The 17,025-nt window shown below is 50.2% G+C and overlaps 1 protein-coding gene and 1 pseudogene across 1 annotated transcript; one reads left to right on the top strand and one right to left on the bottom strand.

Moving 5' to 3' along the window:
- Positions 1-351: 351 nt before the first annotated feature.
- Positions 352-2,525, top strand: LOC123115316 (4-hydroxyphenylacetaldehyde oxime monooxygenase-like; annotated as a pseudogene).
- Positions 2,526-4,940: 2,415 nt separating this feature from the next.
- On the bottom strand, positions 4,941-6,479 carry LOC123117748 (expansin-A33). The gene is made up of 2 exons (XM_044538436.1): positions 6,214-6,479; positions 4,941-5,990 (listed from the first exon to the last, which is right to left on the bottom strand). The coding sequence occupies exons 1-2, from the start codon at positions 6,350-6,352 to the stop codon at positions 5,362-5,364; spliced, it is 768 nt and encodes a 255-aa protein (XP_044394371.1). The 5' UTR covers positions 6,353-6,479; the 3' UTR covers positions 4,941-5,361.
- Between the last annotated feature and the right edge of the window lie 10,546 nt (positions 6,480-17,025).

The raw sequence follows: 17,025 nt of genomic DNA, 5'->3' as shown, positions 1-17,025 counted from the left end.
TGTAGGTAGGTTCCATTAGTTGGCGCCAAATTTGAATGTTAGGTTCTTGCGTGCCAGCTAAATAATTCTTCAACAGGGAAATGAAGTGCAACAAGTAATTCACCAACGGCATAATTTTCAACCAGTCGACAAAAGAAGAGGAATCAAAATTAAACGAAAGATCAAAGTTGGGCGAAAATGGCAACTGATTTTCAACCAGCAATTATCGAGACACCGAAGAAACCCACGGCTGTATCCATCAACCCATGCATGCACAAAAATGCTAGACATACAAGATCGTACAGTGCCATGCCATTGCCACTCCACTTTATAAACCCCCTACGGCTACGGCTACGGATTCATCGATCGGCAATGGCGATCTCACTGCTCGTCCAGCTGCCCCAGCCGTGGCACTTCCTCCTCCTCCTAGCCGGCCTCCTCCTTGCCGTTGTCTCCTACCTGCTGGTGACGAGGCGCGACCCTGAGGAAAGAGGACTGAGGCTGCCGCCGGGTCCGTCGGGGGTGCCTGTGCTCGGCAACCTGCACCAGCTAGGCCCGCTGCCGCACCGAAGCCTGCGCGACCTGGCCGGGCGGCACGGCCCCGTCATGCTCCTCCGCCTCGGCGCGGCGCGAGCGGTGGTGGTTTCCTCCGCGTCGGCGGCGCGCGACGTGATGAGGGCCCACGACGCCGACTGCTGCAGCCGGCCCGCATCGCCAGGACCCGCCCGCCTCTCCTACGGCCGCAAGAGCGTCGCCTTCTCGCCCTACGGCGCCTACTGGCGCGACATGCGCAGGCTCCTCGCCGCCGAGCTCGTCGGAGCGCGCGGCGTCAGCGCCGCCTGGGCCGCGCGGCGGGAGCAGGTGGACAGGCTCATGTCCGCCCTGCGCAACGCGGTGGTACCGGTGGCGTTGGACGAGCACGTGTTCCGCGTCGCTGACGGCATCATCGGCACGGTGGCGTACGGGAGCGTGTACGGCGCGGAGGCGTTCGCGCGCAAGTACGAGCGGTTCCAGCACGTGCTGTTCGAGGCCACGGACATGTCGGCAAGCTTCTCGGCCGAGGACTTCTTCCCCAACGCCGCCGGCCGCCTCGTAGACCGGCTCGTCGGCGTCGTCGCGCGGCGGGAGAGGATCTTCAGAGACCTGGACGGCTTCTTCGAGGAGATGCTGGAGCATCATCAGGACCCGCGCGCCCCAAGCCGGAGAGCGGCAGCGGCGACCTCGTAGACGCCCTCGTCGGCCTCTGCGAGAAGCATGGCTTCACGACGGAGCACGTGAAGGCCGTCCTCGTGGACGCGTTCCTCGGCGGCATCGACACGAGCTCCGTGACGATCCTGTGGGCGATGTCGGAGCTCATGAGGAAGCCGCGTGCGCTGAAGACGGCGCAGGAGGAGATCAGGGCCGCGGTCGGCGGCAACGGCAACGGCAACATGGTGCAGCCAGACGACCTGCCGAAGCTGGCGTACCTTAAGATGGTGGTCAAGGAGACTCTACGGCTGCACCCGCCGGCGACGCTGCTGCTGCCGCGGGAGACGCTGCCGCGGGTGGAGATCGGCGGCTACGAGGTGCCGGCGGGAACGCGGGTGCTGGTGAACGCGTGGGCGGTCGGGAGGGAGCCGGCGAGCTGGGGGCCGGACGCGGAGGAGTTCGAGCCGGAGAGGTTCGAGGCGGGCGGGAGGCACGGCAAGGTGGTCTTCCGCGGGGCGCACATGGAGCTGGTGCCGTTCGGCGCCGGGCGGCGGATCTGCCCGGGGCTGGCCATGGGCGTGGCGAACGTGGAGTACACTCTGGCCAACATGCTGTGCGGCTTCGAGTGGGCGGTGCCGGAGGGGGAGGAGGTGAGCATGGAGGAGGCCGGCGCGCTGAACTTCCACCGCAAGACACCGCTGGTGCTCGTGCCCACCCCATACGCACCGCCGGCGTGTGAGTGCTAGCTGGTAAATATGTCTTGAGTAAATTAGTTGAACAAATGGAGAAAGGTTGATTGATATTGGCATATGTACAAGAGAGAATTCCTTATTTGGCCCTTTCTTAAAGTTTGATTCACTTTTTGGCCCTAAAAAGTATTTTCTTTCTTTTTTGACACTCAAACTTTGTTTTGTTCCCTATATAACACTTCCGTCAGTTTTGCCTAGCAACGGTGTTAAGTCTGACCTAAAAAGACAGTTTTACCCCTAGTGCAGTATGTGATCAGATTATTTACATGCAAACACAGAGGTAACTTTTTTAAATACACATTGAACATTTTCCTTATACAGATTGAACATTTTCTTTATACAGATTGAACATTTTCCTAATACAGATTTAAAATTTTCAGGTATATGGTGAACATTTTCTCCGACGGATCTCACAGTATTCAATCGGTGGTTGTCTTTGATGGATCTGCTTGGACCTGGTCTTTGTTCCTGTATCTTCAGGTTGGATCCTTTCGATCCGCCTTTCTTCATCAATGGTGGTTGTTATTCTGGTGTGTTGGTCCTATAGGGCCTTAGCACGAGGAGTTCTCGACTGTGTACTACAACAAGTTGTGTCCAACTCTGGCGAGGGAGAGGCGATAACGGCAGCGTGCCTTCAACTCGCTTCAGTGCTTGTAGTCATCCCTAGGTGGTCTACGGATCTCGATGTAACTTCTATTATTTCTAGGGTTCGTTGTACTGTCATGATTGAAGATGAAAAGATCGAAAGTTCCCGCGAAAAAAACTTTCATGAATTTGGGGAAACTGTTCAAAAAGTTTATTTAAAAACTATTTTATAAATGTTTCTCACTGTGATGGTGGGGTTGTGGTTTAGAAGCTAGCCCAGATCTAGTTCTCCCCGACTTGGTTGCGGTGGTGGTCGGGGGGGGGGGGGTCACTTCCACCTTCTTAGTGGCTGACAAGTGACAAAGAATCTTCCATCAAGTTGGAGTAGAGCCACAGGAGGGTGCTTGAGCCAGGTAGGAACCCTGCGCCACCTGATCCTGCAAATGGTCGAAGGTGGTCATAGAGATCGGCCAAATAATCCCCACGCCTCTGGGTGAGGCTACTGTCCTAACAGGGGGTGGGATCTTGCTCCACTCTTCGCAGTGGTATCCTTACGGCCCCTGTGGCCGACAACCGCGTTGTTCCTGGTCGCCATCACCACCGCCTACGCCTCTAGATTTGAGCTTCCCCAACGTTGGTAATGGAGAAATCATGGGAAAGAAGAAGGCACATAGCCTACAATTTCCTTCTCCTTGGTTTATAAAGACACACGTGGAACGTGAAGCTACGACATACTCCCCCAGGGATTGCCCAGAAATAGGATGACACATGGAGCTCTAGCGTAAGAGACGAGGGATAGACTCTCGTTGTGTCTTAGACTGGGACACGGCCTGGTGAGACGGGATCCTTTGGAAATCTCGGATGAGCGCGACCTTTTCATCTTGGCTCTTTGACAAACATCTGTCCCAAATTAAGGAGTGGTCGAAACCACGACAACACACATCTATGGGTCCCCAAGCCCGGAAACGGCGCCGGATGGTGGACCTCAGAGCGATCTCATCACGGGAGAAGCCACAAGTGCTCCGTGGCACACACCTGAAGATTCTTGAAGCCGGACCCAGGAAAACCACACGTTTGGCAAGCCCGGAAACCCATGCAGTCAGGCTCATGAAGGAAGGCCACAACCAGGAGGATCCCATCTTGGTTCTCACTCTTAAAGATAAGAAGAATCCAACTCCAAACACGCTTGGGGGCTACTGACGATGTAATACACCAGGAGTGGCCTGCCTTCCTTAGGGCCCGGGTGGCCCAGTAAAGGTCCGGCGTGAGGGGAAGCACGAAGACCAAGACAAAAGACCAAGATATTATCTTGGCATGCAAACCAAGATGGCGACAATGTGTTATCAACTGGGACCCCATGTAAACCCTAGCCCTGTCACTTATGTAAATGGGGCTAGGGGTAGTCATAGGCATCTACAAGGTAGACATACTCTCGGTAGCTATATGCATTGTCTCCACTGTAACTCCCTCGCACTAGGTGCTCGACCATTAATCCAAATCCAAAGAAGGATGCAGGGTGTTACCTCACATGAGCGCCTGAGTCTGGGTAACCTCCTTGTGCGAACTTCCTTCTAGTACGTCTGTCCACATTTGCCACCCTACTGAGGTTATTGGCGGTTTTCCGAACGGTCGTCCGGTGAGAAGGGAAGTCCCACCTACACTTGGAGGTGGCAAGGAGCACGAGCCGCCGAATGGGGGCTCACAACAACATGGCGGGAACTAAAAATTGGATAAGAGGGATTTGAAGCAAAGTGACGTGAGCAGGCTAACACGCGTAAGACGACGCACATAGCCGAGAAGTCCGTCACCGCACTCACCCCGAACCTGCACAGGTCTGGTCCGACCAGATCTAGCACCCATGCATCTGCCCACATGATGGTGGCTCGTTGGGACCTTATTGTGTGCAAAAAGCCCCGTTGTATCTTGTGTAGATGAGGAAACCACTTCACCCCTTCCTCGAAAAGCAAGTCGCACGCTCGTCGATGTCGACCGCCATGGCGTTCGTGTTCACCTCGAGCTCCCCCTACCACCTTCTAGGGTAGGAGCGGCCGCCACCGCGTCATGTCCAATGGTAGCGTATTCTTCGAGGGAGGTGGGGCTGCGCTAGGGTTGCTTTGAATTGCTTTCTCAAGTGACTAGTTTAGCTCGGTTTGAGATAATCTAGTGAAATGGCTGTAGTTGGAAGTATGCTCGGAAACTCGCAGGGGCATGCAGGTGAAGGAGCACGTGCTTGTCTAGCCTTGCCGGGCATCCGATTGCCTCGTGATTCGCAAAGTCGTTGGACCCCGCACTAGGGCACGGGTCTTGTTTATGAAACTTACGATTTTGTTCGCTCATACCAAGTTTCAGCAGTTGAAACTTAAGGAAGTTCTAGAAACTCGTCAAAATGTATTCAAGATGGATCGCGTTTGAGAAACGTCCTCACAAGAACCATGAATATATGCAAACGAAACTTAATTTGAACTTTTGGTTCAGAAAGATATAATTCATTGAAAATATATAGAAAGCCAAAAGAAAAATGGATTGCGTGCCCCCGCCCCTGCGTGCTGCTAATCCGCCCCCACTAGCTATGCCGTCTTCATTTCGTACAATTTTCCTTTTACAATAATTCTTAGTTGCGCATTGTGTGCTTGCCTGGTTTCTGAAGCTTCAGTGCGTAGGTGCAAGAAAGAGTGTGTTACACCAATTCTTGGTTGCGTGCTTGCATGGTTCCTGATGCTAATACGCAAGCCCATCTAAAACACAAGTATATATAGCGAATCGCAACAGAGGGCGCCCCTTATGAATTTTAATACTTAAGTATATACTAAAGATGATAGATTAAGCAGCAGTGCCGTCGATGATCCCGCATTCCCGCTAGCTAGTAGAAGTTGATCCAGGAAGTGTAGGTGGCCCCGAACCACCAGTTGGAGGGGGCGACGTCGGTGGCGGTGGCCTCGCGGCCGTCGTCGAGCCTGACCCTGAAGGAGAGCCTCTGGCCGTTGAGGTAGGCGTTGCTCTGCCAGTTGGCGCCCCAGTTGCGGCTCATGGCGAGCCAGTTGGTGTTGGAGCCCTTGATCCACATCTGGGACACGACCCCGCTGCCGCCGACGTTGGTGATCACCACCAGCTCGAAGTAGTCCCTCCCGGAGATGCCGAAGCGGATGCCGTCGCGCTTCTGGCAGGAGACCCTCCTGTACACGACGGGGACGATGCCGGCCTGGTAGATGGCGATGCTGGTCCAGGCGGGCTGCGACATGTCGAAGTGCACGCGCGGCGGGTTGCACCAGCCGCCGTTGTCGCTGGGGAGCGCCCAGTTGGGCGGGCAGAAGTTGGTGGCGGAGACGGTGATCTGGGTGCCCGGCTTGCACATCCTGCTCCGGCCGGTGTCGCAGTAGATGGTGTAGCACGCGCCGCACATGGCGCCGTCATTGAAGAGCGCCGTGCTCAGCGCCGCGTTGTTGATCCCGTACCCCGAGTTGTACAGGTTGCCGTACCCACACGCGCCTCCTGCATACATACATGGAGCATACATATGATACAAACATCATCAGATCAACATCACTTCTCCTTGATTTGGATGAGTAGAGTATATCACACCAAACGTAGTACTAGAAAAATCTACTCTACCCTTTTAAACACACTTCACAACTAGAGATTTAGACGTACGTTATGCACTCTCCACCGGAGAATGATACAGGAAAGTAAAGAAGCGGAAGGGAAACTGACTTACCCATAGTGCCGGAGCCGTCGCCGCCGCCGTAGAACGTCGCCGTGGCGGTCGTCCAGTAATACTGGGCGTCGACCCCATGAGAAGCTATTCCACAGAGCACACCGAGAAGCACTAGTGCTACTGCTGTATGCTTCCCCATTGGATTGCTGAAGATGACAGACACAGCGCTGTAGTACTTGGGCCGAGCAAGTCTTCTAGGAATATGCTGTGCTCTGTGTACTGTGTATCTACTGCACCCTGGGCTTTATAGTATGATGATGAGCATGCATATCCTCCAACTGTTACAGTTGTAGTTGGGTACTCGGGTTAACTTAGCCGCCCTCCATCCTTCCTTATTTGACTTTTGGCACATCAAGTTTTTCAAACTAGTAAGATATATACTCCTGACGTGTTCACCATGTTCTTGAAGCTCCAAGAAGTTTAACTAGGCGTCGACAAATTCCTGCACTGTCAGTGCGCATGTGCCCTAACTGAGATCCACACCACCGTGCATGTGAGAGAATCATTTGCGCTGAAAAATTCAACCAGAACAAGATGGAGGAAACAAAGAGTCTGACCAAATTTCAGAAAAGTACAATACGTGCAATTCTATTGCAGCTATAGGAGGATAATGAGATGCTTGAATGTCCTAATTTAATGAAAATCAGCTCCAGCTCTAAATCTCCTTCCGGATGGATCTCAACCTGGATTTGTCCACCGACTTTCGTCGAAATTGGCACCGCCACCACTGGCGTATCACCGCCAAAGGTTAGACAATTGTGTGCTGAAGCTTTAATTATGCCACTAGAATTTTTTTTCATGCACATATCAAAATTAACATGTTTTTGCACATCTGAACGACGTATCACTTATATCTCACCGACGCAAAATTTTCACATCTCAAAATTAACATGTTTTTGCACCACCGCTTGACATCCCAAGATGCTATTCACATTAACATCACACAAGGCAAGAGCTCCGCACATGAGCCTATGTGCATTCCATTGTTGTCAGGGTAGTGCCATGTTTTGATATGTGGTTTAGCTTGGCTAAACTAACAGGAGGCTAGCTTAGCCTACAATGGGTACATTCCCGCTAGGTATGCTACGCACTAAATTTCAATTAGATTGGGACTTGTATGTACACTAAGTCTAACCCTCCTGCAGGTCAATCATGTATTAGCAGTAGACTAGTAGGTACTGGATCCATCTACCAATTGATTACTGAGGAGTGAGGACTTTGCATTTGTGCTGCGTCGTTGCGATTAGTTTATCTGGCAACAACATGTAGAGCCCGTGAAGCAAGGGGATCTAGATGGTGATAACATGGCCTATTGGCGCCCAGATTAACTGCGACTCTGACGCTGACAAAATGACTAGGGTTTAAAATTGGCGATCTTTCGACCGACAGAGAGTGATAAGCTAGCGGTGAGATCCAGAGTGGTAAGTACGGTAGTTAAGATTCCGTATGAATACAGCATTGGGATGGCTTCTCGATCTGCATCAGCGATGGCCACATGGTTTCTGTTTTCCATTTCTTTTCTTGCTATGACAACGGGGTTTACCATCTCACTTTTCTTTTTTTTTTTTGAACAGGAGAAGAGGCCAGAAGGACTGGGCATTGCATTTTGTCAATACAGTGGGCCGTAAATCTTATAAACAGGACCCCAAAGAAACTGAAAATTACAAAGACATCCCTGGATCTTATCAAATGGCCCCGAACAGACAAGCAAAAATATAATCAGGTCCAAGATGTTTTCCATTTCTTTTCTTGCTATGACTACGGGGTTTACCATCTCACTTTTTTTTGAACAGGAGAAGAGGCCAGAAGGACTGGGTATTGCATTTTGCCAAAACGGTGGGCCGTACATCTTATAAACAAGACCCCAAAGAGACTAAAAATTAGAAATACATCCCTGGATCTTATGAAATGGACCCCAAACAGAAAAAGAAAAACGTAATCAGGTCCAAGATGCTCCACGGTAAATCCAATCATCGCCGACGCCGGCGAATGGCAATGGACCACTTGGTCCGATGACCTTTGCAGTTGCACCACATACTCCGTCTAGACGAAACACTGCCACGCCCTTTTGGCATCAAGGTAATGAGGAAAGAACTCTACCGCCATTCGGACTGAAGATTTGATTGATCAACGGAAAATGTGATGTGGATCCCCAACCTCTGCCTCCAGGCTCCAGCTCGTCGCTGGAAGCCCTTCTCCAGATCAGGGGACAGCACTGTGGTCGCCGGAAGCTCAGAGCTGACAAGGAGAAGCAACAACTGAACAAGTTGAGATGGGATCTCTCACCTGTAAGTAAAATCCAAACAAACTTTAAAAAGCCTTGAACTTGTCGAAAACCTTTTGCGACAAGTTTAGATTTGTAGATGTAAACATTTACATTAGCGTCTGTCTTTTTCTTATACATCCAGTTACATTCGATAGGTCTAGTACCCTTCAGATGGACTACCAAGTTTCAAACTTGATTCTCATACATGGATGTTATCTTGGATTTCATGGCATCAAGACATTTCCAAAGTACCCCGCAAAAAAAAGAGACATTTCCACATATTCATCTTGATCTACCATGAAAAATCCATCCACATACCCATGGTAAAGCATGCATTCTTCCTGTCCTGCGTGGCTTCAACTATACACTTGACCAAAGTGTGAAGTATCTTCATCACATGTAGATGCTTCTGGCCCAGTCGTAGGAGTGGCTTACGGAACAACTTCTGGCACCTCGGTCATTTGGTCGGATGCTGAAGACTCACCAACATCGTTAAGTTGTTCTCCCACTCATCTGTTTCGTGAGAAATTATTTTGAGAGAAATACTCTGTTCGTTGCGACAAACACTTTGCCTTCGGTTTGGTGTTAGAAGTAACTAGAAAAACACCCGTGCGTTGCAACGGGGCCACATTAACTTTAAGAGTTCAATATCAATTATGTTAATATTACATTTAATATTCTCATACATATCAAGTGACATTGACGACCTTTTTACCATCAAATTCTCACACACACTCTCTCCCTCCCTCCTCCTCACTCTCTCTCCCCCTCTCCCTCTCTCTCTCTCTCTAACACACACACGTATCCATCTTATTGGGTACGGGACCATAATTCATCTATTTCACACGCACACGCGCTAGTGCATAACAATATGGATTATAAAACAGGTTCAAGGTAGTAACAAGGATTCTTCTCATGCATTAATAAACAAATGTTCTGCAATGAAGACAAGATAACCAATTCCCAAAGTGCATCAGAGCATCACAGAACATTACTGGCAAGATAAATGCACGACGATACACCCGACTCATTTAATTAATATAATTAAATTATCAGTAAATTAGTCACCAAACTGCTCGGATGAACCGGAACAGAGCCAACATATATCATCCTAGACAAACGCAACATCAACCATCTACCTTGGTACTTTAGGGACCGACAGGAGGATGCATGTAGAAGCGCTTCTTGCCTGCGAATCCACAGTCAGAGAGAGAAATTGGAACCCATTCCCATCACCAACTGATAAAGAAAGCATGTAAGAAAATTGATATCGGGCCAACTTGGATCTTCGGTGATTGTCCGCCGGTATGGAGAATTTAGGAGGGTGGGTGCAGGGAGTGGCCTTGTGGATGATGGATGGAGGCGCGGAGGGATGTGGTCACCGGAAGGTCGAAAGCGGAGAGGGTCGGGCACGTTAGGTGGAGCCGGTGGTGCACGACAACCGGAGGCGGCCCAATCATGGGCGGCGAACCGACGATAGCCTCGGCCCATCTCTCGACGCAGCGAAGATAGAGAGGGCGGCACTGCCGGTGCTCGAGGCCGCCGCTCGGCACCATCTACATCGAGGGGAAAGAGAGGCGAGAAAGCAATAGGGTGATGCGGGGCTAGGGATTGCGGAGGAGGGTGGGGGTGTGCGATTTGAATGGATGGTTCTGCCCACCGTTTTCTTGTACGTGGCGATGGAGACGGCGGCGTCCAGCCATGCAGGCGAGGCATGGGTCGAGCCGGGCACACGGCGAGGCGCAGTAGCAGAGGCGGGGGCGATTTTTTGCTATTGAGATGCAGGGTGTGGGATTGATCGTTCATGTTCTCTTTTCCTTTTTAACGGGAGATGGATGCGATTTTTTCACGAGGGGAGAGATGCGACCACGTACAGATTCCATAATAAATTAATTAGGATTTCTTTACAATGCGTTAAGATTTACGTGTTAGTTTTCTTAATAAAGAAATGCACTGATGTAGGGATCGATTGATTCGGATAAGGAAAGATAGATTCGTGATCTTTTGTATGTTAGGAAATTAGTGGTTTGCAAGGAAAGAGTGGAGAGAAAAAGAACCAATGCGACCACGTATAGATTCCATAATAAATTAATTAGGTCCATAACGGGATTTGTTTACAATGCGTTAAGATTTACGTGTTAGTTTTCTTAATAAAGAAATGCACTGATGTAGGGCGCGATTGGTTCGGGTAAGGAAAGATAGATTCGTGATCTTTTGTATGTTAGGAAATTATTGGTTTGCAAGGAAAGAGTGGAGAGAAAAAGAACCAGTACGAGGGGGTGGTGGGAGGTGGGACGAATAAAAACCGGACGAAATTGGGAGGTGGGAGGGGGCGAGTAAAAACCGACAAAAAAACCAACAAAATTGGGAGGTGGGAGAGAGGATTGAAAAAAACCAGGGGAGGTGGGAGGAGGACAAAAATAAACCGTACGAGGCTACCAACTGCTCCATTAGGAGTAGAGATTGTTTGTGAAAATAACATGCGACGACGACTTAGCGAGCGGATCCCCTTAAAAAAGACATAGCGAGCAGATTCCCTTAAAACTGGTAGAAATGGATACGATTGATGACATTGATAAATAGTGGTGAATATTGGCATAATTTACTATCATCATGCATGGAAACGAATCATCAAGAAAAAGAATACTTCCTATTACTACACTCATAGGAAGCTTCCTAATCTCTGCTACCAAACAGTTTCTGCCCAAACAAGGAAGGAAAGTTATGGACGTGATTCGAAAGGAAACAAACGTTATGAAGATTAATTAATTTAGATTTGATCTTTAGAGATTGATTGTGATTGATTCTTTTACATAAAGACACTACTAAATAATTTGCGTCAGTATGAAAAGTTCTGATCCGTTCAGTTTTTTTCGTTGTGTGAGAGGGTGAAGTGAAAATTGCTAAGTCCAGTATATATAGCAAGAGCATTGGTCCCGGTTGGTGGCTCCAACTGGGACTAAAGGGGGCATTAGTCCCGGTTGGAGCCACCAACCGGGACCAAAGGCCTCTTTTCAGCAGCCCAAAGGGCGGGAAACGAAGACCTTTGGTCCCGGTTGGTGCCTCCAACCGGGACTAATGCCCACCCTTTAGTCCCGGTTGGTGCCACCAACCGGGACCAAAGGCATCTGTGTTGTCCGCCTCGGGGCCAAAGTTTAGTCCCACCTCGCTAGTCGAGAGGGGCGCGCAGTGGTTTATAAGCCCCACTGCCGCACCCCTCCCGAGCTCCTCTCCACCGCAGGCTTTCGGGCCTACTTGCTATTGCTTTGCCTGATGGGCCTGCTGCGGGCCTAAATCCTGGCCCATAGTAGGGTTTCTAGTCGTATTCAGGCCGTGTGGGCCCAGTAGGAGGCATTTTTTTTTGTTTTCTGCAGCTATTTTTTTGTTGATTCTTCCTGCAGCTGTTTTTTTAGTCCCACCTCGCCAAGCGAGAGGCAGTCGCAGTTGTTTATAAGCCCTGAGTGCAGAGACGATGACGAAGAGGCTCAATGCTCCTGCACGTTGGTTAGCTTCAAGCCTTGAGGAATACGGTAGACTGCACAGAGCTATGTGCAGTGCAGTTGACACTATTCCGAAAGGCTTGGAGCAAATTAACGAGCATTGCGCCACTTTTTTATTTTTAATGACTTATTACAATTCAGAAATAAATAGAAGAAAAAATAATTTTGATTAACTTTACTAAAAAATAATTCTGATCGTTGCAGCCGGCGATGGTGGTCATCTCTTCAGTCAGAGGTGGTCGGCCTGAGGCTGGGTGTTCGGATCTCGGGATCCGTCATCTGGCACCAGCTGCGAGTCGGGGAGACGTAGTTGCCGGTGAAAACCGAGCTGACGGCGGGCGATGACGGTGTTCCATGTCGTTACCATGATCAAGGCATCGTCGTGTGACTACCGTTGACCCACTCGTATTGCTCCGGGGGAGCGGCTTCGTCTTAACGAGCATTGCGCCTCTTTTTTATTTTTAATGACTTATTACAACTCAGAAATAAAAAGAAAAAAATAAATGTAGCAGAAAAGAAAAAAAAACTATATAAAAACCACTCAGAAATAAATAGAAGAAAAAATAATTTTGATTAACTTTACTAAAAAAATAGCATAGATGCTTATTTCTAATGACTTATTACAACTCATAAATAAAAACAAAAGAATAAATATAACAGAAAAGAAAAAAGAAACTATATAGAAAACTACTCAGAAATGAATAGAAGCAAAAAATAGTTGTGATTAACTGTACTAAAAAGGAGCATATATCCTTATTTTTAATGGCTTATTACAACTCAGAAATAAAAAGAAAAAAATAAATATAGCAGAAAAGAAAAAAATATAAAAAACTACTCAGAAATGAGCATAGATGCGCTTATAGAGGAAAATCAACTTAAATTCATAACGAATTTCAATCGAAATCCGTATGAATTTAGGCTAATTTTCCTATATAAGGGCATCTATTTTCATTTTCAGAGGAGCTCAATATGGCAGAGAGGGAGGGGCTTATAAACTGGTCCGATTCCCCTTCGGTTGGCGAGGTGGGACTAAACTCTGGCCGCAACGAGGACCAACCCTTTGGTCCCGGTTCGTTCCACCAACCGGGACCAATGGTGGTGGGCCAGGAGCGAGGCGCATTGGTCCCGGTTCATCCCACCAACCGGGACCAATAGGTCCAGCCGAACCGGGACCAATGGCCCACGTGGCCCGGCCGGCCCCCGGGGCTCAAGAACCGGGTCCAATGCCCCCATTGGTCCCGGTTCTGGATTGAACCGGGACTAATGGGCTGGACCGGCCTGGACCATTGCCCCCTTTTCTACTAGTGGGTGTAGTGTTAGAGTACGTAATGGGCCTGGGCTGGTGGTATAGCCCGTTAGTCTTAGGGTTAATTAGAGATAAGGGTCGCTTTATTAGGGGTCAAGTAAGCCTTGCTTGGGAGTCAAGTAAACCTCTCTATATAAAGAGAGGAGATGTATCAATCTAATCAAGCAAGAATTAAGAAGGAAATCCCTTCCCTCTTGCCCGGCCGTGGGCAAAAGGCCCCCGGCCGACCCTCTCGCACCCTCCTAGCAATGCCATAACAACCACATTTGGGGCTTCATTTGCGAAAAACTACCTAGTCGCTAATTTTTTGCCAAAGTCACCACGCATTCAGTAATCATTTTGCAAAATGCACTGATCAGGTGATTTAGCTCGTTTAATCACTTTCCGACAAATGGGGCCGGATTGTCGGAAGCTGACTTGGCAAAACAATTACAAACACCCCCTTAGATCTAGAAAAACAAAAGCAATCAAGCCCCTCCCCCTCACCCCGTCGCCCCACTCGTCTGCCGCCACGGCGGCCTCCGGCTCCCAGCCCCAGCTGTTGTCCGACGAGGAGGACGACGAGCTACCCGGCTCTGGAGTGCCCGAGGCAGAATAGGTGGCCGCCGCGTGGGGATGGCCATGGCGTAGAGGCCGCGGAGGTCGGCGGTGGAGCTGGCCGGTCTGTGATGAGGGCGGCCGCGCAGAGGTTGTTGTAGATGGTGGTTGAGGGAGTCCTGGATAAGGGGGTATCCGGACAGCCGGACTATATACTTTGGTCGGACAGTTGGACTATGAAGATGCAAGATTGAAGACTTTGTCTCGTGTCCGGATGGGACTCTCCTTGGCGTGGAGGGCAAGCTTGGCGATTTGGATGATAGATCTCCTTCTCTATAACTGACTCTATGTAACCCTAGCCCCCTCTGGTGTCTATATAAACCGGAGGGTTTAGTCCGTAGGACAGATCAACAATCATACCATAGGCTAGCTTCTAGGGTTTAGCCTCTCTGATCTCATGGTAGATCAACTCTTGTAATACTCATATCATCAAGATCAATCAAGCAGGAAGTAGGGTATTACCTCCATCGAGAGGGCCCGAACCTGGGTAAACATCGTGTCCCCAGTCTCCTGTTACCATTAGCCTTAGATGCACAGTTCGGGACCCCCTACCCGAGATCCGCCGGTTTTGACACTGACATTGGTGCTTTCATTGAGAGTTCCTCTGTGTCGTCGCTGTAAGGCTCGATGGCTTCTCCAACCTTCAACAACGCCGTCCAGGGTGAGACTTTTCTCCCCGGACAGATTTTCGTGTTCGGCGGCTTCGCACTGCGGGGCAACTCGCTTGGCCATCTAGAGCAGATCGACAGCTACGCCCCTGGCCATCAGGTCGGGTTCGTAAACCTAAACTACATCGCCGATGTCCGCGGAGACTTGATCTTCGACAGATTTGAGCCCGCGTCAGGGGCGCCGAATGATCACCACGCGCATGACTTAGATCTGCCGTTGGACAGTATTCGGGATATAGCGCCTGCCATGGCTCCGGACTTTGATCCAGAGCAGATCGTGCCATCTGAGGACGGGTGGATGGACCCGTCACTAAGGCCGCACACCTATCGGCGTTGGAGCCGAACACAGACTCTGTTTCTAAGGAAATCTGTGTCTCCGGACTCACGGACCTATCTTCGGTCGTAGGTTCCAGACCGCGTGCATCCATGCCCATCGAATCTGATTGGGCTCCAGTCATGGAATTCATCGCCGCGAATATCTTCCATCACTCCCCCTTTGGCGATGTGCTAGATTCATTAAGGTCTCTCTCTTTGTCAGGAGATTCCTGGCCGAACTATGTTCGGCTCGAGTGGGAAGCAGGCGACGAAGAAATTCGTCACCCACCCACCACCCACTTCATAGCCATGGTCGATGATTTGACCGACGTGCTTAACTTCGACTCCAAAGACATCGACGGTATAGACGACGATGCGGGAGAAGAACTGGAACCACCGCCTACAGGGCGCTGGACTGCCACCTCTTCATATGATATATATATATGTATATATATATGGTGGATACTCCCAAAGAAAACAATGGCGATGAGGCAACAGGAGATAACCCCTCAGGGAAGAAATCAAAGCATGGGCGTCATCGGCGCCGCTCCAAACCCCGCCACAGAAACACCGGCACTGGAGAAGAAAATAATCCAGATGGCACCGAAGAGGAATACAATCCTGATCAGCCTACCTTCGAACAGGCCGAACAAGAACATGGGCAGGTCAGCCCAGATGAACAGGCGACGGATGGATATTTGGAGGACGATAACTATATGCCTCCCTCCGAAGACGAGGTGATCCTCGGTGACGACGAATTCGGCGTACCGGAGGATCCCATAGAGCAGGAGCACTTCAAGCGCCGGCTTATAGCCACTGCAAGAAGCCTGAAAAAGAAGAAGAAGCAGCTCCGAGCTGATCAAGATCTGCTCGCAGACAGATGGGCCGAGGTCCTGGCGGCCGAGGAATACGGACTCGAGCCCCCCTCAGGGGATACCCAAAGCACAAAATCACTAGAAGAAGAGGCCAAAGAGCCTGAACTACCAGCACAAGACGAGGCTGATCGGCCACCTCATGGCCGGGATAAAACGGCGTACCAGCCTGCACCCCCACGCCGGTTCACTACGGCCCGGGGCAATACGCAGGACCTGTGAGACACATTGGAAAATAATGCAGGACACCCAAGATCGATCTACGGATCACGAGGGCATGCCACAGCACATGACGATGATCGTCATGCTGGATACACTAATAATAAATCCGTCCGGGCCGAACATAACCGACCAGACCTAGCCAGACTGCGTCGTGACATAGCCCGGCACAGAGGTGCTGCACACCCCCTCTGCTTCACCGATGAAGTAATGGAATATGAATTCCCAGAAGGGTTTAAACCCGTCAACATCGAGTCATATGATGGTACAACAGACCCCGCGGTGTGGATCGAAGATTTCCTTCTCCACATTCACATGGCTCGCGGTGATGACCTACATGCCATCAAGTATCTCCCCCTCAAGCTTGAAGGTCCAGCCAGACATTGGCTGAATAGCCTGCCAGCAAACTCCATTGGTAGTTGGGAAAATCTTGAAGACGTATTCCTTGATAACTTCCAGGGCACCTACGTGCGACCACCGGATGCTGATGACTTAAGTCATATTAGCCGACAGCCCGGAGAGTCAGCCAGGAAATTTTGGACTCGGTTCCTAACCAAAAAGAACCAAATTGTCGATTGTCCGGACGCCGAGGCCCTGGCGGCCTTTAAGCATAATATCCGCGACGAGTGGCTTGCCCGACACCTCGGCCAAGAAAAACCGAAGTCCATGGCGGCCCTCACGACACTAATGACCCGCTTTTGCGCGGGCGAGGACAGTTGGCTGGCTCGCAGTAACACCGCGCCAGGAAACTCTGGCACTTCAGATGTCCGCAACAGTAACGGAAAGCCACAGCGCAATAGACATAAACATCGGAACAATGGCGACAATGCCGAAGATACGGCAGTCAATGCCGGATTCAGCAACTCCAAATCCGGTCAGCGGAAGAAGCCGTTTAGAAGAAACAATCCGGGATCGTCCAGTCTGGACCGCATACTCGACCGCTCATGCCAGATTCATGGCACCCCCAATAAACCTGCCAATCACACTAACAGAGATTGTTGGGTGTTCAAACAGGCCGGCAAGATAAATGACGAGAACAAGGACAAGGGGCTACACAGTGGTGATGACG

Source organism: Triticum aestivum, chromosome 5B, assembly GCF_018294505.1.
Source record: "Triticum aestivum cultivar Chinese Spring chromosome 5B, IWGSC CS RefSeq v2.1, whole genome shotgun sequence".
Lineage (NCBI taxonomy): Eukaryota > Viridiplantae > Streptophyta > Magnoliopsida > Poales > Poaceae > Triticum > Triticum aestivum.
This window is presented reverse-complemented; position numbering and strand designations above follow the sequence as displayed.